Source organism: Macaca mulatta, chromosome 9, assembly GCF_049350105.2.
Source record: "Macaca mulatta isolate MMU2019108-1 chromosome 9, T2T-MMU8v2.0, whole genome shotgun sequence".
NCBI lineage: Eukaryota > Metazoa > Chordata > Mammalia > Primates > Cercopithecidae > Macaca > Macaca mulatta.
The window spans coordinates 8,071,170-8,087,221 of NC_133414.1; the positions used below are offsets into that span (position 1 = coordinate 8,071,170).

Consider the following 16,052-nt stretch of genomic DNA (forward strand, 5'->3'; position numbering starts at 1 on the left):
TGTTTGTCCTTGTTCTGTTGGCTTATTGTGGAAAACACAGTCTTACACTCCAAGAACTGAAATGTGTTTAAATTCTGTAGAAGTAAATATTGAATGATAATATTCAGAGTGATTTCTTTTCAGAACAAACCCAAAATAAAATCAAAAGCAAAAATCTCTAAACTCCCTCCAACTCCACAGGCTAATCTTTAGGAAAACCAGTTTCCTTCTTTTCTGACAAGGTCTCTCGATCCACATGGCTGATTAGACCAAGTTCAAAGGCAAGGCCAAAAACAATAAAAAAAAAAAAAACAAAAAAACAAAAAAAAAGGCCCTCAGGAGGCAAATGTCAGGGAGAACTGAGAGGGTAAAGAGAACTGGATCCAGGAGACCCATTAAGTCAAAGGCGGCTTTGAAAAACTCAGACATTTTACACTTCAAAGATGTCTGTGACATTTGAAAGGTTTTAGGTTGGGAGCAAGTGGCATTCACACTTTTAACTAAACAGGAGAGAACTCTGGGCAGAAAGGAAATCAAGATGATTCAGACAGTCTCCCTGGCTTTGATGTGTTCAGAGTGGCTGGAAGGACAAAGTCAGCTGTGAAGCAAAAAGTCTTTTGGTGGGGGATGCAAAATAGTAGGTTTGGGAACCCCTAAATGTGAACTGTGAGCATCTGGCAGGAGGTTCTCAACATCTGAGTCAGTTTCTTCTTGTATCTGCAAATGTCCCTGCTCACAGGCCTTTGCAGGACAACCCTATATAAGATAACACACATCCCTGCCCCCAGTCCTCTCTTCTTTACACTGCTTTTTGTTCCTTCATTACCTGCTGTTGGTATTTTTGTTTATTGCCACTTTCTTCTGCAAGAATAGATGCTCTAAAGGGAAGGCAGTCTTCCTGAGTTCCTTCTGCTTATTTAGTTGACTTTTTTTCCCTCTATGCTCTGGCCCCAGCACTCTTGCAGTGGTCTCTCTGTAAACACTTTTGTGTAAGTGAACTGTGACGGCTTCCACAGTTACTGCAAGCCTGCATCCATTGTCATTATCATTCTCTACAAAGTGTCTGCTAAAATCAAAATGCACGTAGGGAAACAAGAAAAGGTGTGCCGTCAGGAGAGTTGTGGGATCTAAACTCCCTCCTACTTTTCCTTTGGAAATCCACGGCAAACTTACAATGCGGAGCTGAGGCTCTCAGAGAGCGGAAGCTGGTCAATGTGCCCACAGAGAAATTCCCTACACATAAGGCTGTTGGAACGGAACATTCTGAACCCACAAATGGGACGTTGGGTGGCTGTCCCACTTTCCCCCTCACCTTGAGCTGCCTGTAAATATTTAAACTTGATGAAACATCACGATTCTTCCATTCAGCCAAGACCTTAGTGAGTGCAAAAGTACGTTTTCTGAAATTCGGACTCTAATGGCTAATTATAGATGCTTTGTAATATCCACTGCAGTTTGCCAAAGCAGCAGGAAGTAGTCTTTAGAGTTGGTTGGAAGATTATGCAGTCTTAATCTACCTAGACTTATTTAAAGTAACCAGGCTTAACCACATAGGGCCATGTTCTACTTCAGCTCATTAGAGCTCCTTCCCATTAACTCCTTATGGAATTTTCTCAACCCAACTGTCTCTTTCCTTTTGTATATGTGGGAAAAATGAGACGGTGTAATAGAGCCACCGGTGGGCCATCGGGTCCTGGTTTAGAGTCCATCACGAAATGTGTGTCCAGAAGGAAGCCCCTGGCTTTGCTGGGCGTCATCAGTGTCCTAAATGGTAGGATTTGGTTCCACCAGATGATGTCAAATGTCCTGGAAGACCTTGCTTTATACATAGTTCATAGCAGGATTTTCCTCCTCCTCCCCTGCTTTGAAAACCCACTCAAACTTACCTGATTCGACATACTCTTTGACGAGCACAGCACAGTAAGGGTTAACAGCCTCGCCCTGACAAGACTGGCAGGACCCGCAGTCAAAGTTGGACAAGCCAATCCGAAGAAATGGCGACATGGTTGCACCCTGGAAAACGACACAAGACAAATGCTGTTTGGGGGCTATAAAAGGTACTGTTTTTGGTGTCCCACGTCTACTTAGCCAGTGCTTTATCATGGACAGCCAGAACCTCACAAAGGTCCACTATCCATCTGAACAAACGTTTTCACTTCCCCTTCTGCAGAAGACACTGCTGGACTCACCCAAAACCACACACTGACTTGCCGAGGGGAGAGGCTTTCTGAAAGTCTGAACTCAACTTCGCTAGTAAGAAGTAACTCAAGAGTTAATTCCACTCAACCTAATGGAGTTAGGCCCAATGGTTGGAGAGTGAGGCAAAGGTTTTCCAACATTTTATGTCTTCTGTTGTTCAAGTAGGTGCCCCGGAAACAGCACACAGTAATCAGAAAATGAGTTTATAAAGAGCGAGTCTATTTTAGTCACACTAGTTAAATATGACACCGCAAAATTCTTACATGGTCTATTTATGTGTGTAATGGGATTGGCCCAAGGCATTCAGCAGCTGATCCTTATTTACTTCAGACATTTTCAAAAAGGTCTGCTTTCTTCACAGTTACACACACACACACACAAACACACACACACACACACACACACATACTCTAAGCCTTTGTACATCACAAACCACATAGAAAACTCTAAACTCATTGACTACTATAAAATAGGACTTTATCATCTAAGGATGAACAAAATACTTCATAAAAGCCCCAAAATCAGTAATTATGCTTTCCAAGAGGTTTAGATGATAGTTATCAAAGTGTTGGCTACAAATCCAGGAATCTAGTCTAATTCTTCACCTATTGTTCCATTATTGAGTGTTCTGGCCACTTATATAAACTAGATACCCCTTCTTGTTTACCTACTTTCCCGAGGTCCCATTAATCTGAAACTATCATCTGGTATTCAGTGAAAAAGTTACTTCCTTGCTCTGTCTCTCTTCTTGACCATTTTATACTTATACTTGTTTTTCTAAGTTTTCATAAGTAAGCCAAAGATAAGAAACAAACCATTGGTTGTCTTTTCTGCCTTTGTGTAAAGAAAGAAAACTGTTTGAAATAATAAAGACCTGGAAGTGAGAATCTGTAACATACCTGGAAATCTTGGACCTGTAATACCCCATCTAGCTAAGCCAAAAGGTATCTCTTGTATGCTAAATGCCAGTGTTCTTTGATTCTACAAGAGAGACAAATTAGGAGCTTTTGACAGGTGCTGTTAATTTCACAGATATTAATGAAGTCCTAATTTCCTGTAGAGTTTGGAAAGTTTATCTAATGGAGACGGTTGGGTAAACATCATGATTTGCTGGGTTCCGTATCTATCACGTTGCTGAATTAGCAGGTAGATGACTTACAAATTTGTCTTTAGGGGGCCCCCTTTGCCCTATGAGTTTAGAATTCCCAGGCAGGAGTGGGGCTAACAGCTGTGAATTCTCCGGAGAGAGTTTCTTTGAGAATCTCTTCTTTCCTGGGCCACTTGGGTCTTTTAGACAAAACTTCATTTCTCCACAAATCAGGAAAAATCACTGAGAATCATCTTCAGTGATGGGAGTGATCGCCATGTTGGGACTTTTTGAAGATTTCCTTAATTCTGTTTGAGTCTAGAGGGATCACTGACTCATAAAGCCTGAGTTAAAGCACTCTGGCCTTTTCTGGTGTCACTCTGCTATTCCTAGGTTGGGTTTCTAATCAGGCAACAGCAGCCCAGCAGGTGACTGGGAAATGCTGTCTCAGGAAGACATGGAAACCTCCAGGGTGACCAGGGTTTCCATTACAGCAAGGAAGAGAGTTGGGGCAAAACCCTCTCTCCTCCTGAAGGTCTTGCCTAGACAATGATTTCTTCCTTAATAAGCAATGCAGATTAAACAGCCATTTCACCAGATTCACTTGCACTATTCTGTTACTTCTAAGCATTTTGATGATTTGACCAACACATGTATGTTCTGTTTGACAGCCAAGTCAGTATCCCTCTTTCTAAAGGTCTGGTCACAGACCTTTAGAAATGTATGTCAGACGTGACCTGACATACACTTGACATCTAGAAGACAGAATAGGTGGTTGTGTGGTAATCTTCACACATCATTCAATAGAACTGCAAGCCCAGGTGTGAGTTTTTCAGGCAGATGGCAGCATTTTACACCTGAACTGCACAGAGTGCTTTTCTCTCTGTTGTTCAGAGTGCTTTTTAGTTGATCATGATGAAAAATAAAGAAGACACACAAAGTTAGTAAAAAGGCTTTCCAGATTTCCACCAATGAAAGAAATCAGTTACTATTTTGATCTATTTTCCCTAGTCTTTTTAAATTAGCAAGTTTTTTGTTTTTCTCTTACAAGCTATGATCATCCTGTGGGTATGGATTATATTTGGCTTTTTAAGTTAACATTTTACTATACATTTTTTTCAAGTTTCTCTGACATCTTTTCAGGCTTCCTTGTCATTCTTGCACAACACCCTATTGACAGTAGCTCTACGATCTGCCTTACTAAAGTCTGTAGTTACATATTTAGTCTGTTTCCAATGTCTACACACAAGAAAAAATGCATCTTTAAGATAATATCTTTTTTTTTTTTTTTTTACAGCGTTTCCCAGATTTAGGGATACTGCATGAGACTGGATCATCAGAGTATTACAATATTATTTATCAAGTGGTTATTTCTGTTGGTAAGGTCTTATACATTTAAAGAAAATAACCTAACTTAAAGGTAAAGACCTATCCAGGGAAATAGCTATGGTTTGTGTAACAGAAGTAAGTTAACATCATTCTTACATACTATGGGTATACACATTGGCAAGAAAAGCACTGTTTATGACCCAAGAAACTAAATTGCAAAGGCACAAGCTATACAGGATACAAAAATCATAGTTGCAACTAATTGTGGAAAAATGGTCAGCCATATGAGCCATTTAAGACATGCAGAATAAGACACTACGTAATTGCATGGACATGACATTCTTGAAAAGATCAAACTATATGAAGAAAAACATCAGTAGTTGCCAGGAGTTGGAGCAGGGAGGAGCAGCATGAGCAAATTTGGGGGAAAGACAGAACAGTTCTCCGGCTTGATTGCTCTAGTGGTCACAGAAATCTAGACTTAAGTTCACAGAACTGTACACCAAAGCCAAAAGTCCATTTTACTGTATGATAATTCAAAACCCAAAAGAAAAGAAATATACGCAATGGGTATTTTAAGGCATGTATTATAAATACAGAGATTATAGAGACAAAGTAAAAAGAATATATATGGAAAAGCTGCATATTAAATTAAAATCTTAAAGTAATCAAAAGTAGCCTCAAATTACTAAAGGGAAATGATCAGATCTTTTAAAAAATTAAAATAGCTTTGGTTCTGTGGTATTTAAGCTCTTTTGAATATTTGCGGTTAGGCAAACACAGTTGAGAATAAAATAACATTAGAAATTAATAATGCATTTTATCTGAGGATAAACTAACATTTTAAGTCCTAATTTAAGCTGTAAAAAGAATTATAATATTTAAAATATATAAAAAATAGGCTGGGTGTGGAGGCTCATGCCTGTAATCCAGCACTTTGGGAAGCTGAGGCGAGCAGATCACTCGAAGTTGGTAGTTTGAGACCATCCTGGCCAACATGGTGAAACCCCCTCTCTACAAAAATACAGAAATTAGCTGGGCATGGTGGGGGGTCCCTGTAATCCCAGCAACTCTGGAGGCTGAGGCAGGGGAATGGCTTGGCTCCCTGCAGAGGTTGCAGAGAGCCAAGATCATGCCACTGCATTCCAGCCTGGGCAACAGAGCAAGACTCGGTCTTAAATAAAAAGAAAAGAAAAATATATAATAAAAACAACAATATGTTTTTGCCTATGCAATTATCAGATATTTTTGAAATGCTATTACTTAATGTTGGTAAGGTCAAAATGAATCATACACTTTCATACAATGCTGCTGGGTATGTAAATTACCACAATCCATTTAGCAGATATACACATGTGTGTGTATGTAAGTATATATGTGTATGTATATGTATGTATATGTGTATGTAAAAACATCCAGCTATATTAAGAGCCCAGAAGATGTGTAATGAATACACAAGAAAGAAATTAACATAGAAGATTTTCGTGGGTTGCCTTTTGGTGTTCAGAGCCAATGGTAGGGAGGAGGGGATTTCCCTGGGTGTTAAAATAGAAAGGAGAGTTTCTGTGTACAAAAATATATATGCTGGAATAGCATGCCTCAGGACTAAGCTTGTGTGATCTGTCCTCTGTGCGCTCTAAATTTCGGTCGGTCTCATCTTCACTCTCCATTCACATGTGATCTGAGAAACCAAGACAGTTGCCCCTTCATCAACTAAGATGGACTCTAAGGTTAAAGAAATAAAAGTTACCCAGGGGTGGAGGATCCAGGGCTTGGCTGGCATCACAACCTCCTAAATTCCTACAGCTACAGGAAAAGCCACACCCTTGCTAGTCTCCCTAATAATAAGAATAATCAGGCGATGTGCGAGATCCTTCCTAACTCTGATTTACAACCCAGACCCCTGCAGCTCTGACTGGACAGCGGACCAGCCTCACAGGCATTCTTTCCTAAGCACCTGCAGACCTCAAGCCAGTTTCAGCAGCTTACAGATGCCGCACACAAAATGTCACTGTGTCCTATAATTTGCCTTTCAACATAAAGAGCCAAATTTAACACCTCATTTTAATGCTAAAACCGTGCCCCAAAGTGAACATGGGATGTATGTTGGATATATGTTTACCCCTGGCAGCTGCACTTAACTCCCCTCACAAATATGTATAGATTTTCCCCCAAAACTTTCTGAATATATCTGACTCTATTGTGTAATACGGACCCTGGGAGGCATAAAAGCAGCCTGTACTTTCCCTCTTTGAAGAGAGAGCACCTTCGTTACACGCCGAAGACCGTCTCTTCCCGGTGTGCAAACGGATACGGCCAATAAAGTTCTTGCATACTGTTCAGCCATCCTGGTGGTCTATTGTGTAACACATGGTAGTCTCATACTTTACGACAACAATCTGTGCACAAGAAGACTGACTGGCCAGGCTGTTCCGAACAAGGCAGGGGCTAGGCCCCCCATAAACCCCTTGTCTGAGCAATAAAGTCACGCATTCAACTCTCTCCTGGCTATCTCCAAGGGGACCCTCAACTCACCAGGTCCCATACAGAACTCCCTGCCTTCCCTTTCAAACTTGCCTCTTCCTTCATTTTGCCCGCTCAGTGCTGGTGCCGTGACGCCCAGCCCTCACTCGCTGCTTCAACTTCACCCTTCCCCTTGTGCCCCACGACCCACTGGCTTCATCTCCTCCTCCACTTCTCTTGTGACTCACGGCAGCATCTTACCCTGCCTCCTCTGTCCAGCCTTGGTCACCTCTCAATCTCCATCAAATCTCCATGCTCCAGCCTGAGTGATCTTAGGATCTTGCACAACTGCTGCTGTTTCTCCAACATGCCGTGTGTTTCACAGCTTCAGACTTCTAGGAAAGCTGCATCCTCTCCCTGGCATGCCTCCCTGTTTCACTCCATCGTCCCCGCCTGCTTCCTCATCTTTCAAGTTCCTGTTCAGTCTCTAGCTCCTCTTGGAAGCCTTCCTTCCCCTCCTCTAGGGCCCTCCCATCAACACATCTCCATGGGAAGTTCTCAGCCCCGGCTCCTGCAGTTCTCTGAGTGCACTGCTAGACAGCACCTGTCATACTGATTTGCGTCACGCCTGCCATTTCTACAGTCCGAGTGAGGTTGATCCTGTGGCTCCCACGCTCTCAGCCCTCTAATGTGTGGACTTAGTAGAGCCCCACCAGGATGTCCCCTACTTAATTCTTGAGATGCTACATACACTCAGAAGAGGGGTTCGACTCCAACTACACAAGTCCCTCTGGTCTCATCTGCAATACATTTAGCAAGAACTCCTCAGAACGAGTGCATGTGGGTGCCTTACTTCCCTCATCCCCAGTGATGATAAACAATTTCCCTCTGTGACCACATTCCTTTGGAAATGCGGTCAGCTTGTGAGACAGGGGAAGAGACAGAGTGCCGGAGGCCACACTGCCCTAATTCCCTAGAATGTGCTGTTGGATTTATGGATTCACATCTGTCTCCCTCAACAATTCCGAGAGAAGGGGCCATGACTTCATCATCTATGTGCCTCCAGAGCTGATCCCCCTGTCTGATATATGTTAGAGACTCAGTGCATTTTTGCTTACGGAGTTCATTTTCAAAAGCAACGTTTTACCGAATCTCTTCATCTCATGCATTTGTTTTACTTGCAAGAGTATACAATGGTCAAATTAAGTGACAGATAATTACAGAGGGAGTCAAGAGCAAAGGATGCAGCCCGGCACTTGTTATAAGCAAAAGATCGATGCCCTCATACACTGAACTGCTGGAGTTATTTAAACTATCTAAGCCTGCTTTCTCATTTGGAAATCAGTGATAATACTATTACTCATCTCAAAGAGCCATGAGGATTAAATGGGCAAACACACACAAGGTGCTTAGAATGGGGTTGGCTCAAAGTAAATGCTCAATAAATGTTAGTTATTATCATTATTACAACTCTGATATATTTTCTAATGGGCCTTCTCAACTTCACTGGTGTGTACCAAAAAGAGCAGGAGGAAAGTAGAAATAGTGTTTTAGGAGCATATCTGAGCTAAATTATGTGACCTTCCTCTGCACTCTGCTACAGAGGTCCCATAAAACCCTCCATCTATCTCTTGCAGAGCACTTACTACCCTCTGATGTCCTTATCTGGATGCGGCCATTATCATGATGGATATCAGGTATGTCCATCCAATCTTCCACGCTTTTGCTATCCCAGCTGCAAAACACCATCATGATATATACTATGTTACGTTACATTATGTTATGTTATGTTATGTTATGTTATGTTATGTTATGTTATGTTATTTATTTATTTTTTTGAAATGGAGTCTTGCCCTGTTGCCCAGGCTGGAGTGTAACGGCGCAATCTCAGCTCACTGCAACCTCTGCCTCCTGGGTTCAAGTGATTCTCCTGCCTCAGCTTCCTGAGTAGCTGGGATTAAAGATGTGTGCCACCACGCCTGGCTAAGTTTTGTATTTTTAGTAGAGACTGGGTTTCACCATGCTGGCCAGGCTGGTCTTGAACTCCTGATCTCAGGTGATCTGCCCTTCTTGGCCTCCCACAGTGCTGGAATTACAGGCGTGAGCCATCGCGCCCGGCCCATATGTACTTTAGATCTACAAAGGATCTTTACTCTTACAGGCTCACTATTTTCAGCTTTAAGTGTGATCTCATTTGTCTTTTGTGTGTAGCTTTGATGCAGGTACATGATCAAGTATAATTGCTCTGTGCTTTAGGTCCCACGCTATTGAGTCCTGAACTGAGAATTCTGGTCTTTTGATTCTCTGGGCACTGACTGCCCAATTTAGCTAGGCTGATTCACCCTCCACAATTCAAACCCCCAGAATGTTTTCATAGAGATGCCAAGGATGTCCACATAACTGAACCTGATGGGGAGAAATTCCATATAAATAGAAAGCAATAGAAGTATAATATACTCTCATCAACTGAAAAATATCAAGAATTCTCTTCCTTAGTAGCAAATGAAATAAGAAATAGCCAACTTCTTCATGTAATAAAATGTTTGGACAGCATTTGTATTACTGTAATTTAGTGGGAGGTGGTTCAGTGTTGGGGGAAGAGTCTCATAGAAGTAAAATAACACGGCCGGGCGCGGTGGCTCAAGCCTGTAATCCCAGCACTTTGGGAGGCCGAGACGGGCAGATCACGAGGTCAGGAGATCGAGACCATCCTGGCTAACACGGTGAAACCCCATCTCTACTAAAAAATACAAAAAACTAGCCAGGCGAGGTGGTGGGCGCCTGTAGTCCCAGCTACTCGGGAGGCTGAGGCAGGAGAATGGCATAAACCTGGGAGACGGAGCTTGCAGTGAGCTGAGATCGGGCCACTGTACTCCAGCCTGGGCGACAGAGCGAGACTCCGTCTCAAAAAAAAAAAAAAAAAAAAACGAAAAACAAAAACAGAAGTAAAATAACACTAGTCATCACTTGTATCAAAACCTCTCACATGTGGAAGAGAGAACACAGATTAATCAATAGTAAATTGGGGATGAAAAACAAAGCATTCAGTGGTTTCCAGTTACATCTGCTCAGCCAAATTTGGTAAACATCAATTCAGAAAAATTTTGGCAAATTAAGCTACACCCATAGCTTTGGATTTCTTTATGAGATAGAAAGGTTTCTTAGGTAAAAGTGACTGCTATTAAAAGAAACATAAAAAAAGACTTTTTCACAATGTCCACAGAAGAAAGATGATAACTAGTAAAAAAAATCACATAGTCGGGTAGCGTTTTGCTTTGTTGCTAAGACTTCTACTAAGTAGTATTACAAAGAGGTTAATTAGCTTTCACCAACAAAAATGGTCTCAAAAAGTGAATTAAAATAGTAAGTATGGGCCAGGCGCAGTAGCTCACACCTGTAATCCCAGCACTTTGGGAGGCTGAGGTGGGAGGATCACTTGAGCCTAGGAGTCTGAGAGCAGCCTCAGGAACAAAGCAAGACCCTGTCTCTATTTTTTTTTTTTAAATTAGCTGGGCATGGTGGCACACACCTATAGTTCCAGCTACTTGGGAGGCCGTGGTGGAAGGAACACCTGAGCCCAGGAAGTCAAGGTTGCAGTGAGCTGTGATTGCATCACTGCACTCCAGCCTGGGCGACAAAGCAAGACCCCTTTCAAAATAATGATAATAACAATAAAGTATAGATTGAAGATAATATTTTAAAATAACCCCTACAATACACAGTGACAAAGGAAACCCAAGCCTAACAGTCAACCCTCAGTCAGAACTAGAGATGAAGGAGGCTTCGTGGACAGACCTAGTGCTGCCCTCCTGCCTGCCAACATTAACGATACTCCACACTTTCCCCCTAAAACCAACAATAGCGTTGAAGTGAAACCTTGAAAGATAGAAAATAAAGCACCTGGGATGACAGTATTAATCTTCTGACACCGATTTTAATAGGTTCCATGAATAGATCATCCCACTAAGGCATAGCCCTGGCCAAGTTACACTATTACTTGAGAAAGCCGTCCCAGTCTTTGTTGAGTTAAAGCCTAATTCTTAACCTGTTATTTAAAAGCCCCCATGTATTGGATTCACGTGGCCCTCTTCACACATCCACGGCTCTCAGTGGAGTCCCAGCCTGCCTGGACTTCTCTCGGTTTGCTGAATGCTCCCTGAATATCTGTCTCCGTGGCTCTGTTCATGCCATTCCTTCTGTTTCTGAGCTCTGCCATCTCCACCCAAGCACAATCACCATCTTTCGAAATCTTTCTCATGTTTCATGAGATCCTTAAAAAATCCCGTGAGATAGAGTGGGTATTACTAGTTACTCACCAAATAATATTACAAATAATCATCACATTGATGATTGTAATGAAATCTCATAGATACTTTGACTTACATTATCTCCATAAACTCTTCCAGTAGCTGTCAGGTGGACAGGACAACTATGGTAGTAATCTCCATCTTATTAATTTATAGATTTTATGGCTGGGGCTCAGCAAGTTTAGGTGACTTGTCCATGGTTACAAAGTGCTTGGAAGGCCTGAATTCAAACTCAGGGCTCAGATTTCAGTCCCTTTCCATAGCATCTTACCACCTGCCAGATCTAGCGTCCTCAGCTGTATTCCAAGCGCATGTCTGCCATGCTTTCTTCTTACCTACTTTTCACTTTTGTTTTTCTCCTTCCAGAATCCATAGAATTAATTAGCTCAGATGGGGACAGGTACGGGTAGACTTTCTCCTAGATGGGAAGGGTCCTCTCTTATAGGACAGAGTTCTCACCAAGGCGACATACAAATAAAATGCCTTCTGATGTTGAATATGAACTTTTCCCCTTCAGCTCAGGGTGCTGCCACCAGTACTGATGTGAAGAAGAAGAAGGGAGAAAAGTGGGTGAGGAGGGAGGAGGGCAGTGGGCCAAGGTCTGCGAGTCTCACCAAGTCTGGACCCTCGGGCCCCAGCTGGCCCACCTCCCTCTGTGCTTGCAGTCCCTGTGAGGTGCCTCCTGGCTGCAGCAGGCAGGCTCTCACTGATATAGGAAACAGCCTTGCCGTCCACCACGGAGTTCAGCCAGTCATAGAAATAGTGTTTAAAAGGGGGTTAGGCTTTCCATGAGCTTTTAGCCCATGTTACAGCTGAACTACCAAGCATGTGCTAGGTGACTGTTGTCCGCTGTGGAAATCTGTCATGCGTAACAGTATTCCTACATTTTCAGAGTCCCAACAACGAATGACTTTAAAATTATTGAAGTCACTTTTGAAATGACTATGGATTTATTTTAAGTTTTTTTTCTTTTTTTCTGAGGGTAAGAGTAGGGGAAGGTCAATTGTGGTAAAAACAATAACAATAATTATATTAAAACTCAACAAATATTCTATTAATTTGGTGTGAAAGCAATTGCAGATTTTGCCATTAAAAGTAATGGGGGAAAAAAAAAGGCTGGGCGTGGTGGCTCATGCCTGTAATCCCAGAACTTTGGGAGGCCGAGACGGCTGGATCACCTGAGGTCAGAAGTTCAAGACCAGCCTGACCAACATGGCGAAACCCTGCCTCTATTAAAAATACAAAATTTTTAAAATTTGCCATTAAAAGTATTGGCAAAAAACACAATTACTTTTGCACCAACCTAATAATCCCATCTCGCCATACTCCCCTGCATACTTTATGTTGCCTTAGTGCTCTCTGTGGGGTCATTAGCTTTCAGTTATTCAGGCAACTGCCTTAGAACTAATTCTGATTTCTGAACAAATCCTTCGCAGGCTTCTTGAACATCGAAGATGTCAAAAGGAAAAATGGAAACAGTATATACCTGGATGTCCCGGACACTCCTACTCTAAGTCCATGAGCAGGAAAGAAGAAAGGCTCACTCGCCTCTTTCCTCCTTGATCTCCACACAGAGGGCCATTCCCAGGTTGGTTTCTTTGAGGGGGGATCTGCTGGAGGCCATGAAGTATCATTTTGGAGAAACTCTCCTCCCAGGGTTCCATAAATCAAAATGCTGGCGTGGGGGTGGGGTCAGACTTGGTTCCTTTCCTGCTCCCAATTCCTTTCTAGACCTCAGCTCTCCCACAAGCAGTTGCCCTGGGGAGGAATCCTTGAAAATGTTGTAATCACCCACAATTTGCTGGTACTATTTTGGGAACTGGATGAGATAAGGTATGAGGAAACTCCATAAACTCCTACATGCATTGCACAGATTAAATGAGTTAATATGTATAAAACAGAACAATGCCCAGCACATAGTAAGCCTTCTATATGTGTTTATTTTCATTATTTGAAATGCTAAAACAATGTTCCACAATTGGAAAAATGGCTGTCCAAATCACAGATACTTTTTCTCCTTCTTCCTCAGGCTCCTTGGTATTTATTACCTAACGTTCTATGACTACAATGTCCACAATTTCTGATTATAGTGATTATGCATCCATTCACTCATTCATTCATTCAACAAACAGTTACTAGAGCTACTAGGCACTAAGTGTCTCAGGACACTGCAGTCAGCCAGAGAGTCAAAATCCATCCTTTGTGCAGGGGTCCAGATGCACAAGACAGACAAGAAAGCAGAAGAATATAATATGAAATACACCAGGTAACTCCCATGAAACAAACTAAGCAGAGGAGAGAGGTGGGGAGTGCTGGATGGGGCGGCAGGGAGGGTTTCACTGGTTCCGAAGGGTCTCCGTGAAATGATGTTGAGTAAAGACCTGCAGGAGGAGAGGAGTGAGCTACGCTGGCAATAGCAGGTGAGCGTGCCCGGCTGAAACATGGGTGTGAGGTTGGAGCTGCCAGGCATGTTCTGGGAAGGGGGCTGGGCTGTGTGGAGTGAGCAAGGGGTAGAGAAGACAGACGAGGTAAGCGTGCCCGTGGGGCTGTCCACAGGCCACAGTGAGAATCTGGAGTTCAGGTAGGACACCGCCCGAGGGGTCTACATGCCATCTTCGGCTCTGAGTGCAGAGCAGACTTATTTATACCTAGAATGGGGGTATCCTGGTCCCTGTGTTGAGAGGACTGTAAGGAGCAGGTGCAGAAGAAGAGATACTACTGGGGGCGACTTCACTCTTCCAGTTGATGGTCGGGGCACCAGAAGAGGGACCCTGGCAGCGTGCAGGGATTTCGATGTCTCTTGACGGGATGTGCCAAGTGACTGAAGATGAGGGGAGGGAAAAGGAGGAGCAGGGCGACCCCACCCCATGGTAGGAAGCCGTCCCCATTCACAAGATGGGAGCCCTGTGGGAAGAGCTAGATGGTGCAAGAAGAGGAGACGTTTGGTTTGAACACGTTAACTGTGAGATATGGAGAAAACCGTTGTTATCTTTTCTGAATCAAGAATTGAGACACATGAACTAAGGATGTAAAAGTCGTATTTTCAGCAGCCAGGTACTGAAACTTCTTGGGCATGTGGGTATGTATTGGGAATCACGGGATAGATATTTGAGGTCTAGGTCACATAATTTCCATATCTAGAAAACAGCAGATGGTAAAAGATATAAAAACTGAAATGATGATGATGTTGGTTATGAGGACAACAGCACCCATCACTTACCGAGCAGTTGCTAATCGTGGTCATTATTAGAAAACTCATATTTTCCCCCCTTGTGTTTTCAAACAAAGAATCTTGCCTGGGTCTGGGCCTCTCCCTCTAACCTATCCTTACTCCCCATTCCTGCACCCCAGGAAGAAAAGTGATTGATCTGATGGATAAGTCTGTAAAAGAAAATAAAATCTCGGGTCCCCAAACCCGTTATGCCATGGGGAGAGGTAAGCCTGGAAGCCGAGTCCTGCCACCCTGCCATTCTTTCTCCCCAGGAGACAGTGGTCACCTCACAACTGCGTGTCACAGCATTCTATGTAAGCCAGGCTCCCACAGTGACAAAAGACCTCATGTTTCTCCAGATGGCCACCCTCACAAACTGCTCACAAGGAAATTCCTTTCTGGCCCCTCAATCCTTCGGGATCCACATTCCCTTACAAAACAAGCCTATGCCAATTGCAACCCTAGGATTACAACCTAAGCTTAACTTCTAAAACAGTTCTGTTTTAGGAACTCAGCTGACAATGTTGAATTCAAGCTCATCTTCCCAGGTACAGGAGAAGGGCCAGCTGAGATCAGTCACTCTTTCCCCGACCCTGAGGCAGGTGCATAATGGATTTGTTCCTCTGCTCCCTATTCTCACACATTGACCTTATCTTATGTAAGACATGGATTTGGTAAGCGCCAATTACAGCCTCACTGCCTCCCTCCTCCCTCTTCCCTCCTGCTTGCCCCCTCTCCTTAAGCACTGAGTTCCTAAAACCCTCTTTGGAAAGCACAGGTCACAGGTTCTTCTGTGGCTGGTGTTTTTCCCGGGAGTGTCCTCAAACTTTAGCTCTATAAACCTCAACTGATAGAGACACTTGCCTCAGACACTCATTTTTTGGTTAACAGGTTCTAGATGAATAAACCGTTCCCACCCATCTCCACCCTCCTCCTCTCATTTTGCAGGATCTGCTGTCCTGCAGAACCATTTCTGCACTATTCTTGGCCATGCTGTAGGCTAGGGTGGGGGATGCATCGTCCTCAGTTGGCAGGGGTGAGGGGTCCCTGCCACAGTCCAGCATCACCTGGGATGCTGTGAACAGAGACGACCAATGTATTTGCCTGAACACTTTAGCCATCTCCATCGATCCAGCCTTTGTTATAACTGGGTGGACATGCTTCTCCATCTCCCTGCCTCCTGATCTGCTACACCATTTGTTTTAAGCACAAGCATAGCCAAGAGGGCTTATGTGTTGGATCCCCCACAACCCACAAAATTGTGCAAAGGACTCACAGCGAGTAAGCAACAGCACCTGAACCCAGCCTTGGTGGCTAAGTGTCTCCACCCATACTAATACATTATTTCTTGTTAGCAAATGTCTTTGAAAGTTAAGTCAGGGAGGACATGAATGCATGGGGGTTTTGCTGTACACTGTTTCTGTCTGCTCCCACCTGTCCCTACTTGCAAAGGACGTGTTATGACTGTAGGGACAGG

At 43.3% G+C, this 16,052-nt stretch overlaps 1 protein-coding gene across 7 annotated transcripts in view; it reads right to left on the minus strand.

Annotated features, from left to right (window-relative positions):
* Positions 1-16,052, minus strand: part of PRKCQ (protein kinase C theta) — a 144,408-nt gene that overhangs the window by 81,302 nt on the left and 47,054 nt on the right. For 5 of the 7 annotated variants that reach the window (NM_001261312.1, XM_077945470.1, XM_077945465.1 and 2 more), the window contains 1 exon segment: positions 1,866-1,992. In NM_001261312.1, the coding sequence (NP_001248241.1) occupies positions 1,866-1,983 (118 nt within the window). In that variant the 5' untranslated portion in view covers positions 1,984-1,992. 7 annotated transcript variants of the gene reach the window in all.